Genomic DNA, 16,434 nt, shown 5'->3' with positions numbered 1-16,434 from the left:
CCGAATATTTTTTTAAAGAACTTACCTGTCAATCAGCACCACATAGCCAGTATTGTGCTGGCATTACATTACTCGGTGCATGCATATATACATATATTATTACATGTAATAATTATTTTAAGGCTTATCATATACTTGCTGCCAATACTCACAAGTTATTTTATATGTACATTTTTTCTCTCACTGTTAATGAAAAAATTAACCCAGTCTATATTGCTGTCATAGTAATGTGATCTTGATTGCAAGATCAAGTCAAATCAGCATCAGAAAATCTAGATCATTACATGATGCAAATCAATCAAGATTGAATTACTATGATAATTATATTTTTGTTTAATATATATCTTTCGTTTGTTAGATAACACAATAAAATCACCATGCTGAACTGAAAAGCAAAATAAATCAATTAATGTTTCAGCTTTTTTAATTTGAACTTCTTAAATTGTGAACCTAATTACATGTTGATCAGCTGCTATGTACATAAATATTGCAGTTTATGAAATAAGCACCTGAAACAACAGTTGCACATTTTCACTATGACCACAGTTGGTAACATAAATTCTTAGATACATGGGGGAAGCAGACCAGTATATGTTATTTACATATATTGTGCAGTTGTCAGATTTTGAATTAGGTGCCCTGGTTTGCCTGATCACTGCCATTTCACCTCTGTCTGCATGGATTTAAGCTTACCGATAACTTTCTGTGGGTTTGTGGTCCTTCCCCTGGATTTTGCCAGGGTTCTTCCTCCATCACTTATACTGGCTGCTGCCATGTATAGCCTATTATGTGCTGATTAATGGCATTCAGCCAACAATAACAATTACAACTTTTGAATTAGGGGCGAATAGTGGTTTCTTTCAGGACATTGTAAAAGGCTCTGATGGGGACTTGGGATAGCAATTACATCGTTATTTTGACAGTTATTTACAATGGGATTAGACGCCTCGGATGCAGGAGGTCGTGGCATTGATCCCTGGCCGAGCCATACCAAAGTCTTTAAAAAAATGTTACTAACAGCTGCCTCACTTGACACTCAGCATTAAGAGATTATTGTTAGGACTGGTCAGCCTGGTGTCAGGATAATGTGGTAGGACATCATGCTACATGTCTGCGGCATGATGCCCCAGTGCTAGACATCACTATAAACTGCCACACTGCAGACATCGTAGTGATATGACTGAAATGTTTTGAAAGCTGCTATAAAAATCCAAATCACATGCACACACACTAAATCCTTGTATTGCCAAGTAATTGTATATACTTTTAAGGTTGAGACCATGAACATTTTTTAAGTTATGAATCCACTCCTAGTCCTCAGAGCTTGGACAGATCCAGGGATTATTTCTATTTTTTATTAATAATGTGTCCTTTTTATGCAGAGAAGTAATTTTGCATATATAAGGTAAAGGAAAGAAGATAATTGAAACAAAAATTAATAGACATTGTTTTCAACTTTGTGCTCTGAGCTTTTCATTTCCAACTACAATTTCAGTATCTTTGTGATTTTGAATACAAACTGATGTATGTCAGCTACCCATGTGAGTGATAGATTCACTTTGGCCTCTTGTTCAAGTTATCTTTCACCTGTAGCATCCTTAATTTGTATATATGACTTCTCTTTATTTCCAGAATATTGTCATTTTCTGTGTCAAATTACATTACACCTGAAGGTATTGGTGCGCTGGAGGACCGTGGTCGACAAGGGGACACAATCTTGCTAGAGGGGATCCGCACAGGAACTGCAGTAGTGCAGACCAAACTCAGAGAGAAAGCATACATGGTACACATTTCAAAGCATTTCTGTCTTGTTTGCAGTTCTAAGACATAGTTATTGCTCTGAGGTGGTAAGGCACCAGCAGGAATTTGAAGGAAAAAGGACAACTCAGGCACATAGAGAAATAATACAAAATTGTACAGGTTTTGAACTTATGTTCATGATCCTGTTCTGGAAGATACAGGTAAACCTCTCCATTGTTCTTTTCTGCTGATCAGGAAGTAATACAGGAAATGAACATGGTAGCCTGGTGTAAACACAGTTTGAGCTAAAACTTTAGCTTTTAAACTTTTTTTTTGTTGTTGTTTTGAACTAATAATTATTAATTAATTAGTAATTATTCTCATTTGTAAAGTATCTGAAACTTAAATTTAGTTTTAAAAAAATAGTAGCATATGACACAATATGACGTTTTTATGATTGCCTGAAATCAACATGTGGTGACCAAGATTGAGCATTGTGGTAATTGTTAAGAGTACAAGATTTGCCTTGCTAAGGGAATTCAGTATGCAATAATCCAGTTTTCATTCATTGTTGTTATCAGATAGTTGAAAGGTTGGTGCAAGGATTTCTTAGTCAGGGTCCACTAAATTAAGTTTTGACCCATTAAACCTCTATTTCAAGAAAAAGAGTGGGTCCATTTCCAGCTTTTTTTTGACAGGCTAAAGAACACATCACATTTATCATTGAGAGTGTATGGTACAGGTTCAGATGAGACATACTTTAACCAAATGAACTGGAATATTAGTGTCATCAATTTGGAATGTTAGTGTCATTAATTTGGGATATTAGTGTCATCAATTTGGAATATTAGTGTCATCAATTTGGAATATTAGTGTCATCAATTTGGGAATACTCTTTTCTTTGCAATGCACTACAATTTGTTGCCTAGATCAGCTTACCAGACTTCAAATTAAGGATGAAGTCTCTTTTAGCTGCAGAATTTACAATAGCATATTTCATTGCTATTGCAAGCTTTTAAATAGGTGACTGGCTTTTGGTGAAACCAGTCTGGTCGATGCATTGTAAATATGCAGTAGAATAAATGGCTTCTTAAAGAATTGAAAAAGCATTTGAGATGCGGATGTATGACTTAATTCCCCTTGCAATTGATGTTAACTCAATTGTGTATCTCTTGATAATTTCAGTCTCCCATATCAGGAACATGTCTTAAAGGAAACAAATTGACTTGTTCATCACAGATGGGTTTCACTGTTTAAAGTTTGTGGACTTTTTTCAAATCTGGTATGTAGCATGTGGTATTTTGACCATTCATATGGGATGTTTATTTTGACTGCAAACACTGGTTGAACTTTGTCTTATTTTGTGTGTTGTTAATTTGTTGAAGATTGTCATTGTTATTTTTTCGTTTTATGTTATTTATTATCTTCTCAGAACATAATTTTGCTCCAAAAGCAATACATTCCAAGTTAGTGATTTCGATCATGTCACTTGCTTTGCTTATGTTCAGTTAAGAAGGAATTAGTCTTTGGTCTTATGGAAAAGTTTGATGGCAAGAGATAGAAAGATGAAGTCAGAATCATTGGCATGGGTGGGAATTGACAAACCTCATAATCAAAATCATAATTTGGGCAGTGGACCATTTCATAGCCAGTGCCTTTATGGCTTTAAATCTTGATTTAAAATGATGAGACACTTTTCTGCATTTGTCATCTTTACAGCCTCATCACTCTTTGGCTTTTCATTCTTTGCCATTTGGTTCACCATTGCTGTTTGGCAGGTACAGAAGCAGAAAGTGCATGAGGTGGCATTTTTGACCTCATCATTCTCTATCACAATAGAGATATGTTTGAAGGCAGAGTTACACAGATAGGCAGCTGCAGCCCAGTCTGTAACAGTTAGCTAAGCTAAATACAGATTTGGTCAGCAAATGACTTTTCAGTCTAAGAGGCAGATTAATAAAGTTTCTCATTCCTCAAGCATCCTGCCAACCACCTGTGACTTACTAACTACACCATTCAAAGAGAATTTTCTGGTTGTTGCCAGATTTTTCCATTTTTGTCAAGCTTGGATCAACCTTTTCCTGCAAAATGAATTATTTCCTGTTGAGATCAGTTGGTTCCATGTTGCTGATGACACAACCAAGTTTCAAAGCAAGAACCAGTTGCTGTCTGGGGGAAATCAAAAAGTGGTCATCATTTCTCTTCTCTTCTCCATAAACATATCAAGATGGGAAGCCAGGCAAGAAGAGCTGAATGTCCTGAATTAATTTTCTTATGATTAAGTGATTAAAAAAGAATATAACTCCCCAAGCTCTTGCATCATGGGTAATATGCTTGGTGTATTCCAAATTGTCACAGGATCAGAGATGGGATTTTCACTGATTAGAGCTATTTTGGGGAGTCTTGTGTTCAGATGATTAGAGCTATTTTGGGGAGTCTTGTGTTCAGATGATTAGAACGATTTTGGGGAGTCTTGTGTTCGCTGATTAAAGCTATTTTGGGGAGTCTTGTGTTCAGATGATTAGAGTGATTTTGGGGAGTCTTGTGTTCAGATGATTAGAGCTATCTTGGGGAGTCCTGTGTTCAGATGATTAGAGCTATCTTGGGGAGTCTTGTGTTCAGATGATTAGAGCGATTTTGGGGAGTCTTGTGTTCAGATGATTAGAGCTGTTTTGGGGAGTCTTTTGTTCAGATGATTAGAACGATTTTGGGGAGTCTTGTGTTCAGATGATTCGAGCGATTTTGGGGAGTCTTGTGTTCAGATGATTAGAGCTATTTTGGGGACTCTTGTGTTCAGATGATTAGAACGATTTTGGGGAGTCTTGTGTTCAGATGATTAGAGCTATTTTGGGGACTCTTGTGTTTAGATGATTAGAACGATTTTGGGGAGTCTTGTGTTCACTTATTAAAGCTATCTTGGGGAGTCTTGTGTTCAGATGATTAGAGCTATCTTGGGGAATCTTGTGTTCAGATGATTAGAGCGATAAGTTTACCTTTCTTTTCTGCCATATATCCACTATTGTGCTGGGGTGCCATAAAAAACTACTACATACATACATTTTGGAAAATGGTGACAGTCGGATATCGTATAATACCTGAAATGGAGTCCATCCTGAAAATCTTATTTCTGCTCCTAAATTATATGAAATAAATTTAAAGCATTAGTAAATGTGTTTTGTTGGAGTCTCTTGTACCATGATGCAAAATTTAAGTGCCCTTTTTAGATTTTAGCTGGAACTTTGGAATGATTTTTGTAGTTATTAGCTCATCTTGCTGTAAGGCCAAGTGAACTTGGGGTATGGCTTTGTCCTTTTTGTGCCATGTATTGTCTTGGGGTATGGCTTTGTCTCCCTTGTGTGTCATGTGAATCATCTTGGGGTATGGCTTTGTGTCCTTTATGTGTCGTGTATCATCTTGGGGTATGGCTTTGCATCCCTTATGTGTCGTGTGAATCGTCTTGGGGTATGGCTTTGTCTCCCTTGTGTGTCGTGTGTATCGTCTTGGGGTATGGCTTTGTCTCCTTTTTGTGCCATGTAACGTCTTGGGATATGGCTTTGTCTCGCTTATGTGCCATGTATTGTCTTGGGGTATGGCTTTGTGTCCCTTATGTGCCATGTATGATCTTGGGGTATGGCTTTGTGTCCCTTATGTGCCATGTATCATCTTGGGGTATGACTTTGTGTCCCTTATGTGCCATGTATCATCTTGGGGTATGGCTTTGTGTCCGTTATGTGCCATGTACCATCTTGGGGTATGGCTTTGTGCCCCTTATGTGCCATGTATCGTTTTGGGGTATGGCTTTGTGTCCCTTATGTGTCATGTGAATCATCTTGGGGTATGGCTTTGTGTCTCTTGTGTGTCATATATCATCTTGGGGTATGGCTTTGTGTCCCTTTTGTGTCATATATCATCTTGGGGTATGGCTTTATGTCCCTTATGTGTCATGTATTGTCATACATCCATAAAGCATTTGATATTTTTTAAGTTCATAAAAAATGTGTGCCATTTCACCATCAAATATGGCCATCATAATTAAAAATAGAAACCACTTCACTCAATTTAACCAAATTTGAGACAGTCTCCGGACATGATGGTCTTTAAAATTTGTACTAAATTAAATATGATTGCTAGTACTAAAAACAGAAACACCTTTAAGAGGGCACTCACCAGTTATTATGTACTTTCGAGAGAGTCGTGTTTGTAAGATGAAGTTGTTTGCATTTAAAACATGCACAGTGGAGAGAATATTGGGATACCTCTACGCTACTTTAATGTAATGTGGATGATATTTCTTTGAATATTGTACTTTTGGAAATTGTACATGATCTAAGCAAACTGCTAACTAAAATGAATGCTCCCTTGTGCTAAAAAATCATCCTGAATTAGTCTAAAGTACACTATGCATAGCAGCTATTAAAATAGGGAAAATTAATTTTGTCTGACTAGACAATACCAGCTTCTGAAAGTGCAATAAATGAATTAGAAAATATATAAAATGTATTAAAAAATGTTATCAGATCTTTTTCATACAATTTACCTCTGAAGTTCAGGAAGTGAAAATGACCAAGTAGAGCTAGCACTTTTTTGAACGGTGCACATCTGGAGTAAGGCCAAGCTGTATACTCTACAATCCATATTACACCCATCAATCACACACCAAAAAAAATGGAATAAAGGTACTTTGAACTATACCTTAGATATACAAGGTCTTTTTTAAATAGCCAGTATAACTGGTGAGGAAAGCTGTGGAAGTTCATTTTCTTTAAAATTCTAATCCTATGCAAAATACAAAACTGTAGAGCGCCACCTAAAAGACTTGTCCAAATCTTTTGACCAAATTTAACCAAATTTGGAAACATAAGGACCTTTCAGGTTTTTACAAGTAATTCCAACCCACCATCAAGATATAAATGACTTCTTCATTTAATCAAATTTGAAAAAAAGAAACAGTCTTGCTTTTAGATTTGTACTAATGGTTCTCTTGCATCATCACACAACCACAATACATGTAACTAAACACAGATAAACCTTGAAACAGCATCTTCTCCAAAGCCATTGAACATAATTTTTTTTATATTTAACAGAATGTGTTCTGTTATTGAAGACCTTTCAAGTTTGGATAAATGATTCAACATCAGATATGGCCACTGTTACTTAAAATAGAAAATCCTTAAAATTGCTTTTTCTTAAGAACTGTGTCAACTGAACTTGACTAGTTTTGATAGAAAGTATCCTGGCATAAAGACCTTTCACATTTTCATAAATATTGCCAATTCACAGTCCAGTGTAGCCACCATCACTAAAAGTAAAATAGATCTTTAGACCACTTCTTAAATTTTTTTTCAGTATTTTCAAAGTTGATGCTAACATATTTACATGAAGACCTAGAAAATTTATGCAAATGATGCAGTTCCACTGTCTAATGTGGCTGTTATTAATGCAATATTACAAAAGTCTGTTATTGAATCCTCATAATCCTGTTAATTTAGTGTTTTTTTAAATTGTTTCAAATTTGACTGGCTTGAAGGCCTTTAAATTTTGTGCAAATGATGTTTGATTTGCCATCAAATATGGCTGAAGATGGTGGGGAAGCTTTCAAACAGCCTTTTTGATAATCTATTTGAAGAAATTTCAACAGTTGGCACATTACTTACCCAGTTTCTTCACAGCCACTCTTGCTTTTGGCTTCTGGGTCGATGTGAGCCAGCTGAGCAATCTCTGACCTACTTTGGCTTCTGGGTTGCTGTGAGCCAGCTGAGCAATCTCTGACCTACTTTGGTTTCTTTTCTTGTGGACATGTTAACTCAAGAATATTAAAGAGAACATCTTTTTTAACCAAATTGTATGCCCTGAACAAATCTGCTTAATTATTTTCTTGAAAAGCACACACATAATTTAAGCAAAACAGTTCTTAATAAATTTAGATTCTGACACAAAGTTTACAAATGTGTCTTTTCAACTGTGATAGCTTTTTCAAAGTTATATATATTGACAGAAGATATAAAATTATACTGTTGGTGATTAGCCTTTGTCTGGAAGTATAGTTAAAGTTAATTTCAGCTCTAGGCTTTGGCATCTGCTTTACATGAAGACTATAGATATTAACCATTTTTATTATCACTGGCATTAAAACCAGTGAAAGAAAATGGTGATTGTCTTGTTCAAATAGGTGACTGATTTGGTTTGTATCCATTTAGACCTTAGACTTTGATAGTGAACAAAATCTCTCTATTTTTGTTTTTAGAACTATATATTTATTGCTGGTAACATGACTAGTGAATTTCCAAGGTTAGGAGAAATTTGATAATGGAAGTTGAGAATTTCAAGGTAAGATGAATGGTACAACACAAGTGAACTAAACATTTGTACCTGCTTGAAACAAGGTCTAGCCTAGTGTGGCTCTTATGTTAAAATCTTGGATTCTCCTTAAAGACCTAGGCATTTTAAATCTTGTTTATATTCCAGGATATTCCTTCAAGCAGTGTAAAATTGATGGTCATAGCCAATCTGGTGATCAGTCCATCTGAAGCTTACATCCTGAAGTATGCCACCATCAAATATATTGTGGAGCAGATCAGGCACAACTCTGTAATAGGTAGGTGGCTTCAGAGTGCAAGGTTGATTTTCACACTTCTTTTTCCCTTATCATCATTGAAGATGGTAAGATTTATACAAATTTGTCACTTGTAGGAGTGAAATCATTAATTGATAAATCTATTTGTTAGTATATTTACCATATTGATCTATGTCCATATATTTACCATATTGATCTATGTGTCAATATATTTACCATATTGATCTATGTCAATACAGGAGGTAAGAGTATTTACCATATTGATCTATGTCAATACAGGAGGTAAGAATATTTACCATATTGATCTATGTCAATACAGGAGGTAAGAGTATTTACCATATTGATCTATGTCAATACAGGAGGTAAGAATATTTACCATATTGATCTATGTCATTACAGGAGGTAAGAATATTTACCATATTGATCTATGTCATTACAGGAGGTAAGAATATTTACCATATTGATCTATGTCAATACAGGAGGCAAGAATATTTACCATATTGATCTGTGTATCAATATATTTACCATATTGATCTATGTATCAATATATTTACCATATTGATCTATGTATCAATATATTTACCATATTGATCTATGTATCAATATATTTACCATATTGATCTATGTCAATACAGGAGGTAAGAATTGATACAAGATGATACTTCTCCTATACAAATTACTTCAATCTGCAGTCGTAAATATATATTGTTTGCCTTTTTATCCGTTATATTGAGACAGCCATAGCAAGCAAATGCATTTATTGATGTCAGTAATACAGAACAATTATAGACATCACTCACTTTTTATAAATTAGAAACACAGGTAAAAAACTTGCATGGTGTGAAATCTCCCCCCCTCCCCCCACCTCCATTTCCATGCTGTATATTTTATCCTGTCAGCATGCTCAAATGCAAGACATTCTGGATTTGTCTTCCATGAATGATTTAAGTGCTGTACTGATCAAGTAATAACCTTCTGTCTGAAATTTTACTGTTGCTTAGAATCTTTTCTACTTGTATCAGAAATGTTTGCTGCGCTTCCAGTGTGTTACCTTCAGTTCTGATTGTTTGTTCAATTCTAGAATAAAACAGTAACCATCAATCAGAACTAACTAGCTTATTCACTGCATGACACACTAGAAACACAGGCATCCAGACTCAATAGAAACAGATAAAAAGCAACAGAAAAACTTCCTGAAAATATGCTATTAAATGATCTGTAAAGTTCATAAATCATGTGGGGAACAAGTTTGGAATGTCTCATTTTACACTGATATATGTAATCAGCGAATGAAAGTGCCAACAGGATTTATTAAATTAACACAAAATTAGCATGGAATTGACAAGGGGGCACATTCCAAACCACACAAGTTATCATACCCTTGTTAATTTATATATGGGGATTGGGTGTTTTTAATAATTTCCTTATTCATTGTTAGAAATGGGTGTCTGTGTCCATGGCAGTTGTTTTGTATTGGCAGGAAGTAGTGTGAAGGACTTGGCTGTTAGTCATCTTTGCTTTCATACTCAGACTTGTTTTAGATTAGATTTTTCTTTTATGAGGAAATCGCATTATTTCTTTTGTTTTGATGATAACACCATAGAACCTTCCAAATTTAAGTGAAGACATGAAATTAGTAATAAAATGTTTTTAAAGCATTCATGCAAAACAAAGGATGTGGTGACCAGTTAAATGGAGCAGCTTGAAATGGCCCAGAAGATTGAATTAAATTCACTGACAACAAAAACGGGTAGTCTGGAAGTTGTTTTTTATGGTGTAGAAGTTGTTTTTTGTGTTTTTTTCAAGGATGAGAATGGCATATGAACAGTAAATAAATAATATGCATGCTAGAAATACAAACAAGATGCCAAAACTTATGAAACTGCACCAGCCTGACACTGAAAGAGCTTCAAAATGATGAAAAGACCAGCAATATGATATGTGTGTCGATAGGCATTTAATTGAATGTGTTGTGGTTTGGTGTAAAAATGTCATTATTGTTTGAACTTCAGTTTGTTTGATTGGGATAAGAGGTATTTTGTTTCTAAATGAGGATCATTGTTCTTCGGGTTTTAAATTCATGCATTGGAACAGCCAAGAAATCCAGTATATTGTTTTTTTTTATAAAAAAATCATAAATTTACAGTACATCATACTGTTGGCAGATGAGACTGTTTTCAGTGGTTTTGAAGTAGGGATGCGGACCTTGTTAGGATTGCAAATCTCACTTGTTACATGGTATAGTTTTGTGGTAGCACAATAATTTTGCCTTTCTCATGTACTTAGTAAATACAGTTTGTAATATTCTAATGACAGCGCTGCCTCTGTTGAAGGTCTTTTTTGTGTGCAAAGTTTATCCCAATTTTTTGTCCATTGTGCATTGTGAGCCATCTTTGTCCATCAACAACAGAAACCACAAGACCAGATTCAGCCAGACTTCACAGGAAGCATCCTTCCACAAGGGGATTTAAAATTTTTACCACTATTGTCACCATTACAGAAAATAGAAAAACCTTTAGACATTTTCTTACAAATCACTTAACAGAATTTGTTGACGAAACTTGATAGAAAGCATCCTGGCATTAAGACCTTGCATTTTTATGCAAATGCTACTGATTGATCATTAGATATGGCGACCTTTACAAACAATAGCACAATGTTTAAATAACTTCTCAAAAATGCTAAGCAAAGTTGGCCGAGTTTGATATTTCCTCACTATGATATAGCTAAATGTGCCATTAACAAGCCAAAAAAGTTGGACAGAAAGCATTTTGGCATAAAGGTCTTTCATTTTTATATAAATGGTGCCAATCTGCCGTTATATATGGCCACCATTACTAAAATTAGAAAATTTTTTGAATGAGTTCTTCGTACAAACTTGCCAACAGAATATGATGAAATTTGATACCAAGCATTTTTATATGAAAGTCATTTCAAATGATACAAATGATGCTAATCCATTATCAAACATGGACTTTATTACTAAAAAGGGTGGGGGCCCTGAGTGGCCGAGTGGTCTAAAGCGCTGTCCGTTAAGGATTACTGCCAATTCACCTCTGTCTGCATGGGTTCGAGTCTTGGATTCAGCCAATGTGGGTATGTGAGAAAGCTTGCCAGTAGCTTCTCCTGGGTCGGTGGTTCTTTCCGGGGTTTTTCCTGGTTCTTCCTCCACCATTAATACTGGCCGCCATGTATAGCCTATATTGTGCTGTAAAATGGTGTTAAACCCTACAACAACAACAACAACTAAAAAGGGCAAGATGTTTTAATATTTTATTCTCAACAAACCACTGAATAATTTGACTAAATTTGACAGAAGTTAAAGTTGAAAAACTGAATGGATTAAAAAATAACATTTGGTAACAGGCCTTATAATATTAGGAAAACATAGGTCAAGTTTAATATTTACTGTTTTGAAGCATTTTTTTTTTTAGTTATAGCCCAATTGACTTAGCACATTGCCATTTATTTGCTTCATATTGTTGGGGCATCCATGGCATGTGGACACATTTCTAGTTTTTTATGAACTAATTTATGTAACAAGTCAAGTTCTGAAAATCAATGGGACTCTGTCACAGGCCAGTGTTCCACTCACCTGTATTAAGCAACGCAAAATTAGAAAACAATGAACTGTTTTAAAATTAAATGGGCCAAAAGAAAATGTTATGGGCCAAGTATCTTATTATATTGCTCTTAACATTGCTTTTTGGAACAAAACAAATGCTAGATTCCAATTGAATATATTAAGGGGCCCGTAATAACACGATTTATGTTCGATTGTATGTTATACTTTTATTAAAAATTGATGCTGACCCATCCCAGTGAGATCCCTGAATGATAGCATGCAGTAGCCCATTGGGCTACCAAATTTGTTAATATAAAAAATGATGATCATTGATGTGGCCCATAGACTCAAGGTGCAGGATTCGTCAAACTTGGATGCAGTCCTTCATATGGTAACTGATTATCATTATCAGGGATGTCGCTGGCTTTAAAAAAGTTGTTGCCCCCCAAATCGCCAGTCTCAGTATTTTGTCGCCAATTTTCAAAAAAATGTTGCCATTTTCAAAATAGAGTACTATCCATTTGTCTCCACATCCTCATGGCCAAGGTAATATTGTCGACATAATCAGACATTTATATAAGTGGGTGGCGGGAGCTGAAAATAGATTTGAAATTTCGCATACAAGTGACATTTTTAAGAGGTGACTTGTAATCATTGACTAGGATTTAAAGAGAGATAGAGAGAGAAATTTTTTTGGAAATTTTGATTAAATGAAAACAACTAGTCTGAAATACACTTTTATATAGACAACTTACATTTTTATGGTACGCTCCACAATGTATTAAATAATGTAAATATATATGAAAAATCCACGAATTCGAGTATTAGATCATATGTCAGTGCTCTGTTAGTGAAGTTTGTCAATATGACCAAAGGATTTGTTTATGTAACAATAAATTCCATGCATTTTATATCCAAGTTTGCTGCTTCCTTTCACGATGCCATTGAATTTCTACACTCCAAACCCAAGACTGTATATCTTGTTTGAAGAGCCGAAAATGTCACCAAAAAAACCCACTAGATGATATCTTTTGTCACGAATAATGAAAAAAATCCCAATTTGCGACATTGTCGAAGTCCAGTGCAATCCCTGACAATTGAGACCTCCCATTTTTTCTGATCTACTTGTGATTATCAAACATTTTTGTTTACAAATCTGAAAATGCTGATTTTCTAATTTTTTAAAATCACAATCCTGATTTGTACAAATGACAATTTTTAAAAAAAATCCCTTTGACAATACTCTTTGAGGGATTACACAACAGTCATACCATGAAAATATATTATTTTTCCATTTTCATCTTTATGCTGATACTTAGTGTGTTAATTGTATTAACACTAAATGTCAGCATAAAAGATGAACATGGAAAAATGATAAATTTTCACAGCATGAATAGCATACATCTTTCACATTAAGTAGCATAAGACAATGATGTTAATTCTTTTGTAAACTCTTCGTAAATATATGGTTGCAAACATTAATCCTGCTTTGTTTTCCAAATCCTGAGTTTTTCCTTGTGACTCTGAGTTTTGTTCCACTCGGGTGGCAGGACTGTAGGTGCAAGATCTGTCAGTTTTGATGCAGTTCTTTATATGGTAACTGATACTAAATATTTAGGTAGCCCCTAGGCTCAAGGGGCAGGATTTATTAGCCTTGGATGCAGTCCTTCATGTGGTAAATGATACTCAGTATTTAGGTAGCCCCAAAGTGCAAAGTGAGGGATTTATCAGACATGGATGCAGTTTGGAATTTTGAAGAGAACTCCTCAATATCTGTGTTCTTGTACAAGATTTGGTATAAATTTTGGTTTATAATTATTTCAGACATCAAGATGCCATCCTCCCAGTTTTATTTGGAAGTTCAAGACAAACTGATCTGTGAGTTAGATCCCAGTACGTCAGTCGCTACTGCAATGGAGTTAGGGGAGACTGAGATTCGCCTTCTAGACAGAAGTATCCTTTCTATACACAAGTAGTATGGAAAATACATGTCATATCAGTTTTTTAATGGCCACCACAGATGTGATTGGCTCATATCATATTACTCTTGTCCATCTGTATGTCTTTCCATTGATCTTTTGTCCTTAAGCAGGGCAAATTATCTTATGCAACTGGCCATCCATTCATAGTTTAATACATTTTATGTATGACTCGTCACTTTAAATTCAGGATTAATAACATCCATTAAATTCAAGCTAATTGTTCCCCACAAAAGATACCATATATAATTGCTTATAAGTCAAGTTCAACTGCAAACTGCACCGATCCATATCTATGTTGGAATGCAATAAATTAATTTTGTAAGCATTTTTTTTGCAGTATATGTTCTGGCACGCATTGTTTTTTCGAGTCGTAATTTGAGGAATACCTTTTAAGTCATTCGAAAATGCATTCCAACTTAACTTTTATTATTAAAAAATGTTAAACTCTGTACTTGAGATAAAACTCTGTATTCACTGCAGCATCAACTATATCCTCAATAGTGTTTATAATGCACTGGCAGATCTGGGCCTGTGCTGTTTGTTTGGACTAATAACTAGAACAAATTTCATAGACCCTGATCTGCAGGTGCATTATGCTACAGCAGATCAGGATCTTTGTTTATTGCAGTTTGACTAGAATTATAAGCAAGTGGCTGAGTGGTCTATAGCGCTCACCATTACGGATCACTGCCATCTCACCTTTGGCTGCGTGGGTTCAAGTCTCAGGCTTGGCCAGTGTGGGTATGTGAGAAAGCTTGCCAGTAGCTTCTCTTGGGTCATTGGTTCTTTCAGGGGTTTTCCCAGGTTCTTCCTCCACCATTTATACTGGCCTCCAAGTATAGGCTATCTTGTGCTGAAAAATGGCTTTAACCCTATAACAACAACGTCTGTTGCCACATCCTTTATTAGTGGTTTTTCACTTGCAGAAAAATTAAAAGACTCTTACAAATAAATGCGCAGCCTTGTGTTTTTCTGCAGGTAACCCATTGGCTTTTAGATATGAATGGGGAGAGAAATATGCTTTTATGAACTAATCAGTTTCTTTTAAATAGTACTTGTTTAGCTCATGTGTCCATTGTACATCAGCTATCCTTCTCAAAAACAACTGGCCCAGTTTCAACCAAAGTCTGCTTGGTCATCCTTACACAAAAGGCATACCAAATGATGCTAATCCATTCTCAAATATGGCCACTATTTCTAAAAATACAACATCCTTACACAAAGGCATACCAAATGATGCTAATCCATTCTCAAATATGGCCACTATTTCTAAAAATACATCATCCTTACACAAAGGCATACCAAATGATGCTAATCCATTCTCAAATATGGCCACTATTTCTAAAAATACAACATCCTTACACAAAGGCATACCAAATGATGCTAATCCATTCTCAAATATGGCCACTATTTCTAAAAATACAAAATCCTTAAGAAGATTTTCAACTCTTTAGGCCGTAGTTAGCTTGGGATGGTCTGGGCAGGTATCAACCCTTAGACTACAAGTCCCTCACCTTATCAGAATAATTCGAAATGTACCTTTAGTGTTATTTGAAAAATACTTTAACATTTCTAGAGAACATGTAACTGTTATCTCGTAAGAGACTAAAATTCTTTGAATTTAAAAAGAGTTTGTAAAATTTGCTGGTATAAAAGGTGATTTGTTTCCTTATCTATGTTGTTACTTTTGGACCCCAAAAGCTTTTTTAATCAAACTTTATACTGATTCAAGTCTCTAGATCAAAAATAAAGGTCATTAAGAGGGAAAAGGTCATGAGACAAGCATACCATGGCCCGTATTCTTCTGTATTTGTTATATTATGTTAATTACTGGAGCAGATTTTACTGTAGGTTCCATGATGGTCCCAAACCCAATATTTTCCTCTCCACAATGCTTGTGGTGATGTGTCAGTGGGTAATCACAGCAAATTTATTTATTTTTGTGGGTATTTATTTTTGTGTTTTCATTTTCATGAGTAATTCAGTTCATGCTGAGAGCACAACCCAGAGTATTACTTTATTGGAAGAATCTACTGTTGCAACACAAAGGGTCTCTTTCTCACAAGTCCTCTAAAATTCTCTGCCTTCTTGCTTGGCTCATCACTATCAGTCTGTCAAAGATTTTGAGCAAGATTGCAGATTGAATCTCCTGTCACAGGAAAAGGGGTGTCTTCTTCATAAAAATCCACAGAGTATGTACCTTCATGATTGGCTCATCCCAAGCATCTATCAGGCAGTTTTCAAACAAGATTGCCAAATGCATCATTCAGACCCAGATATAATCTACCTCAGAGGTCTATGATGAAAAGTTGAAAATCTTTTTTGATTGATGCACTAGGAAATGCATCAATCCTAGCTGTCCTTCTCTTTCTGAAGTGGCAGATCTACTATTTTCTTGGAGAAGAGATCTTGTGTGGTCTCCACAATCAACAGTTGTAGGGAACCCCTTCAAACAAGCTTAAATTTTCCAAAGGCCAGACTTTTGGCTCATATTTTCAGTTGGTGTAAGTTCTGCGAGTTGAAGATGTGTGTTTCACTCATTGAGGCCAAGATGGAATCTGTCTTGTGTTTTG

At 35.3% G+C, this 16,434-nt stretch overlaps 1 protein-coding gene across 2 annotated transcripts in view; it reads left to right on the top strand.

Annotated features, from left to right (window-relative positions):
* LOC149784934 (nuclear pore membrane glycoprotein 210-like) overlaps nucleotides 1-16,434 on the top strand; it is a 260,195-nt gene that overhangs the window by 28,266 nt on the left and 215,495 nt on the right. For both annotated transcript variants that reach the window (XM_089978566.1, XM_089978565.1), the window contains exons 5-7: nucleotides 1,633-1,783; nucleotides 8,206-8,335; nucleotides 13,704-13,832. In XM_089978566.1, the coding sequence (XP_089834692.1) occupies nucleotides 1,633-1,783; nucleotides 8,206-8,335; nucleotides 13,704-13,832 (410 nt within the window). The remainder of the gene's footprint in view (nucleotides 1-1,632; nucleotides 1,784-8,205; nucleotides 8,336-13,703; nucleotides 13,833-16,434) is intronic.

Source organism: Sinohyriopsis cumingii, chromosome 13, assembly GCF_028554795.1.
Source record: "Sinohyriopsis cumingii isolate HCF-2022 chromosome 13, ASM2855479v2, whole genome shotgun sequence".
In the NCBI taxonomy this organism is placed as follows: Eukaryota; Metazoa; Mollusca; class Bivalvia; order Unionida; family Unionidae; genus Sinohyriopsis; species Sinohyriopsis cumingii.
Note: the sequence above shows the minus strand (reverse complement) of the source record. Positions and strands in the feature narration are given on the sequence as shown.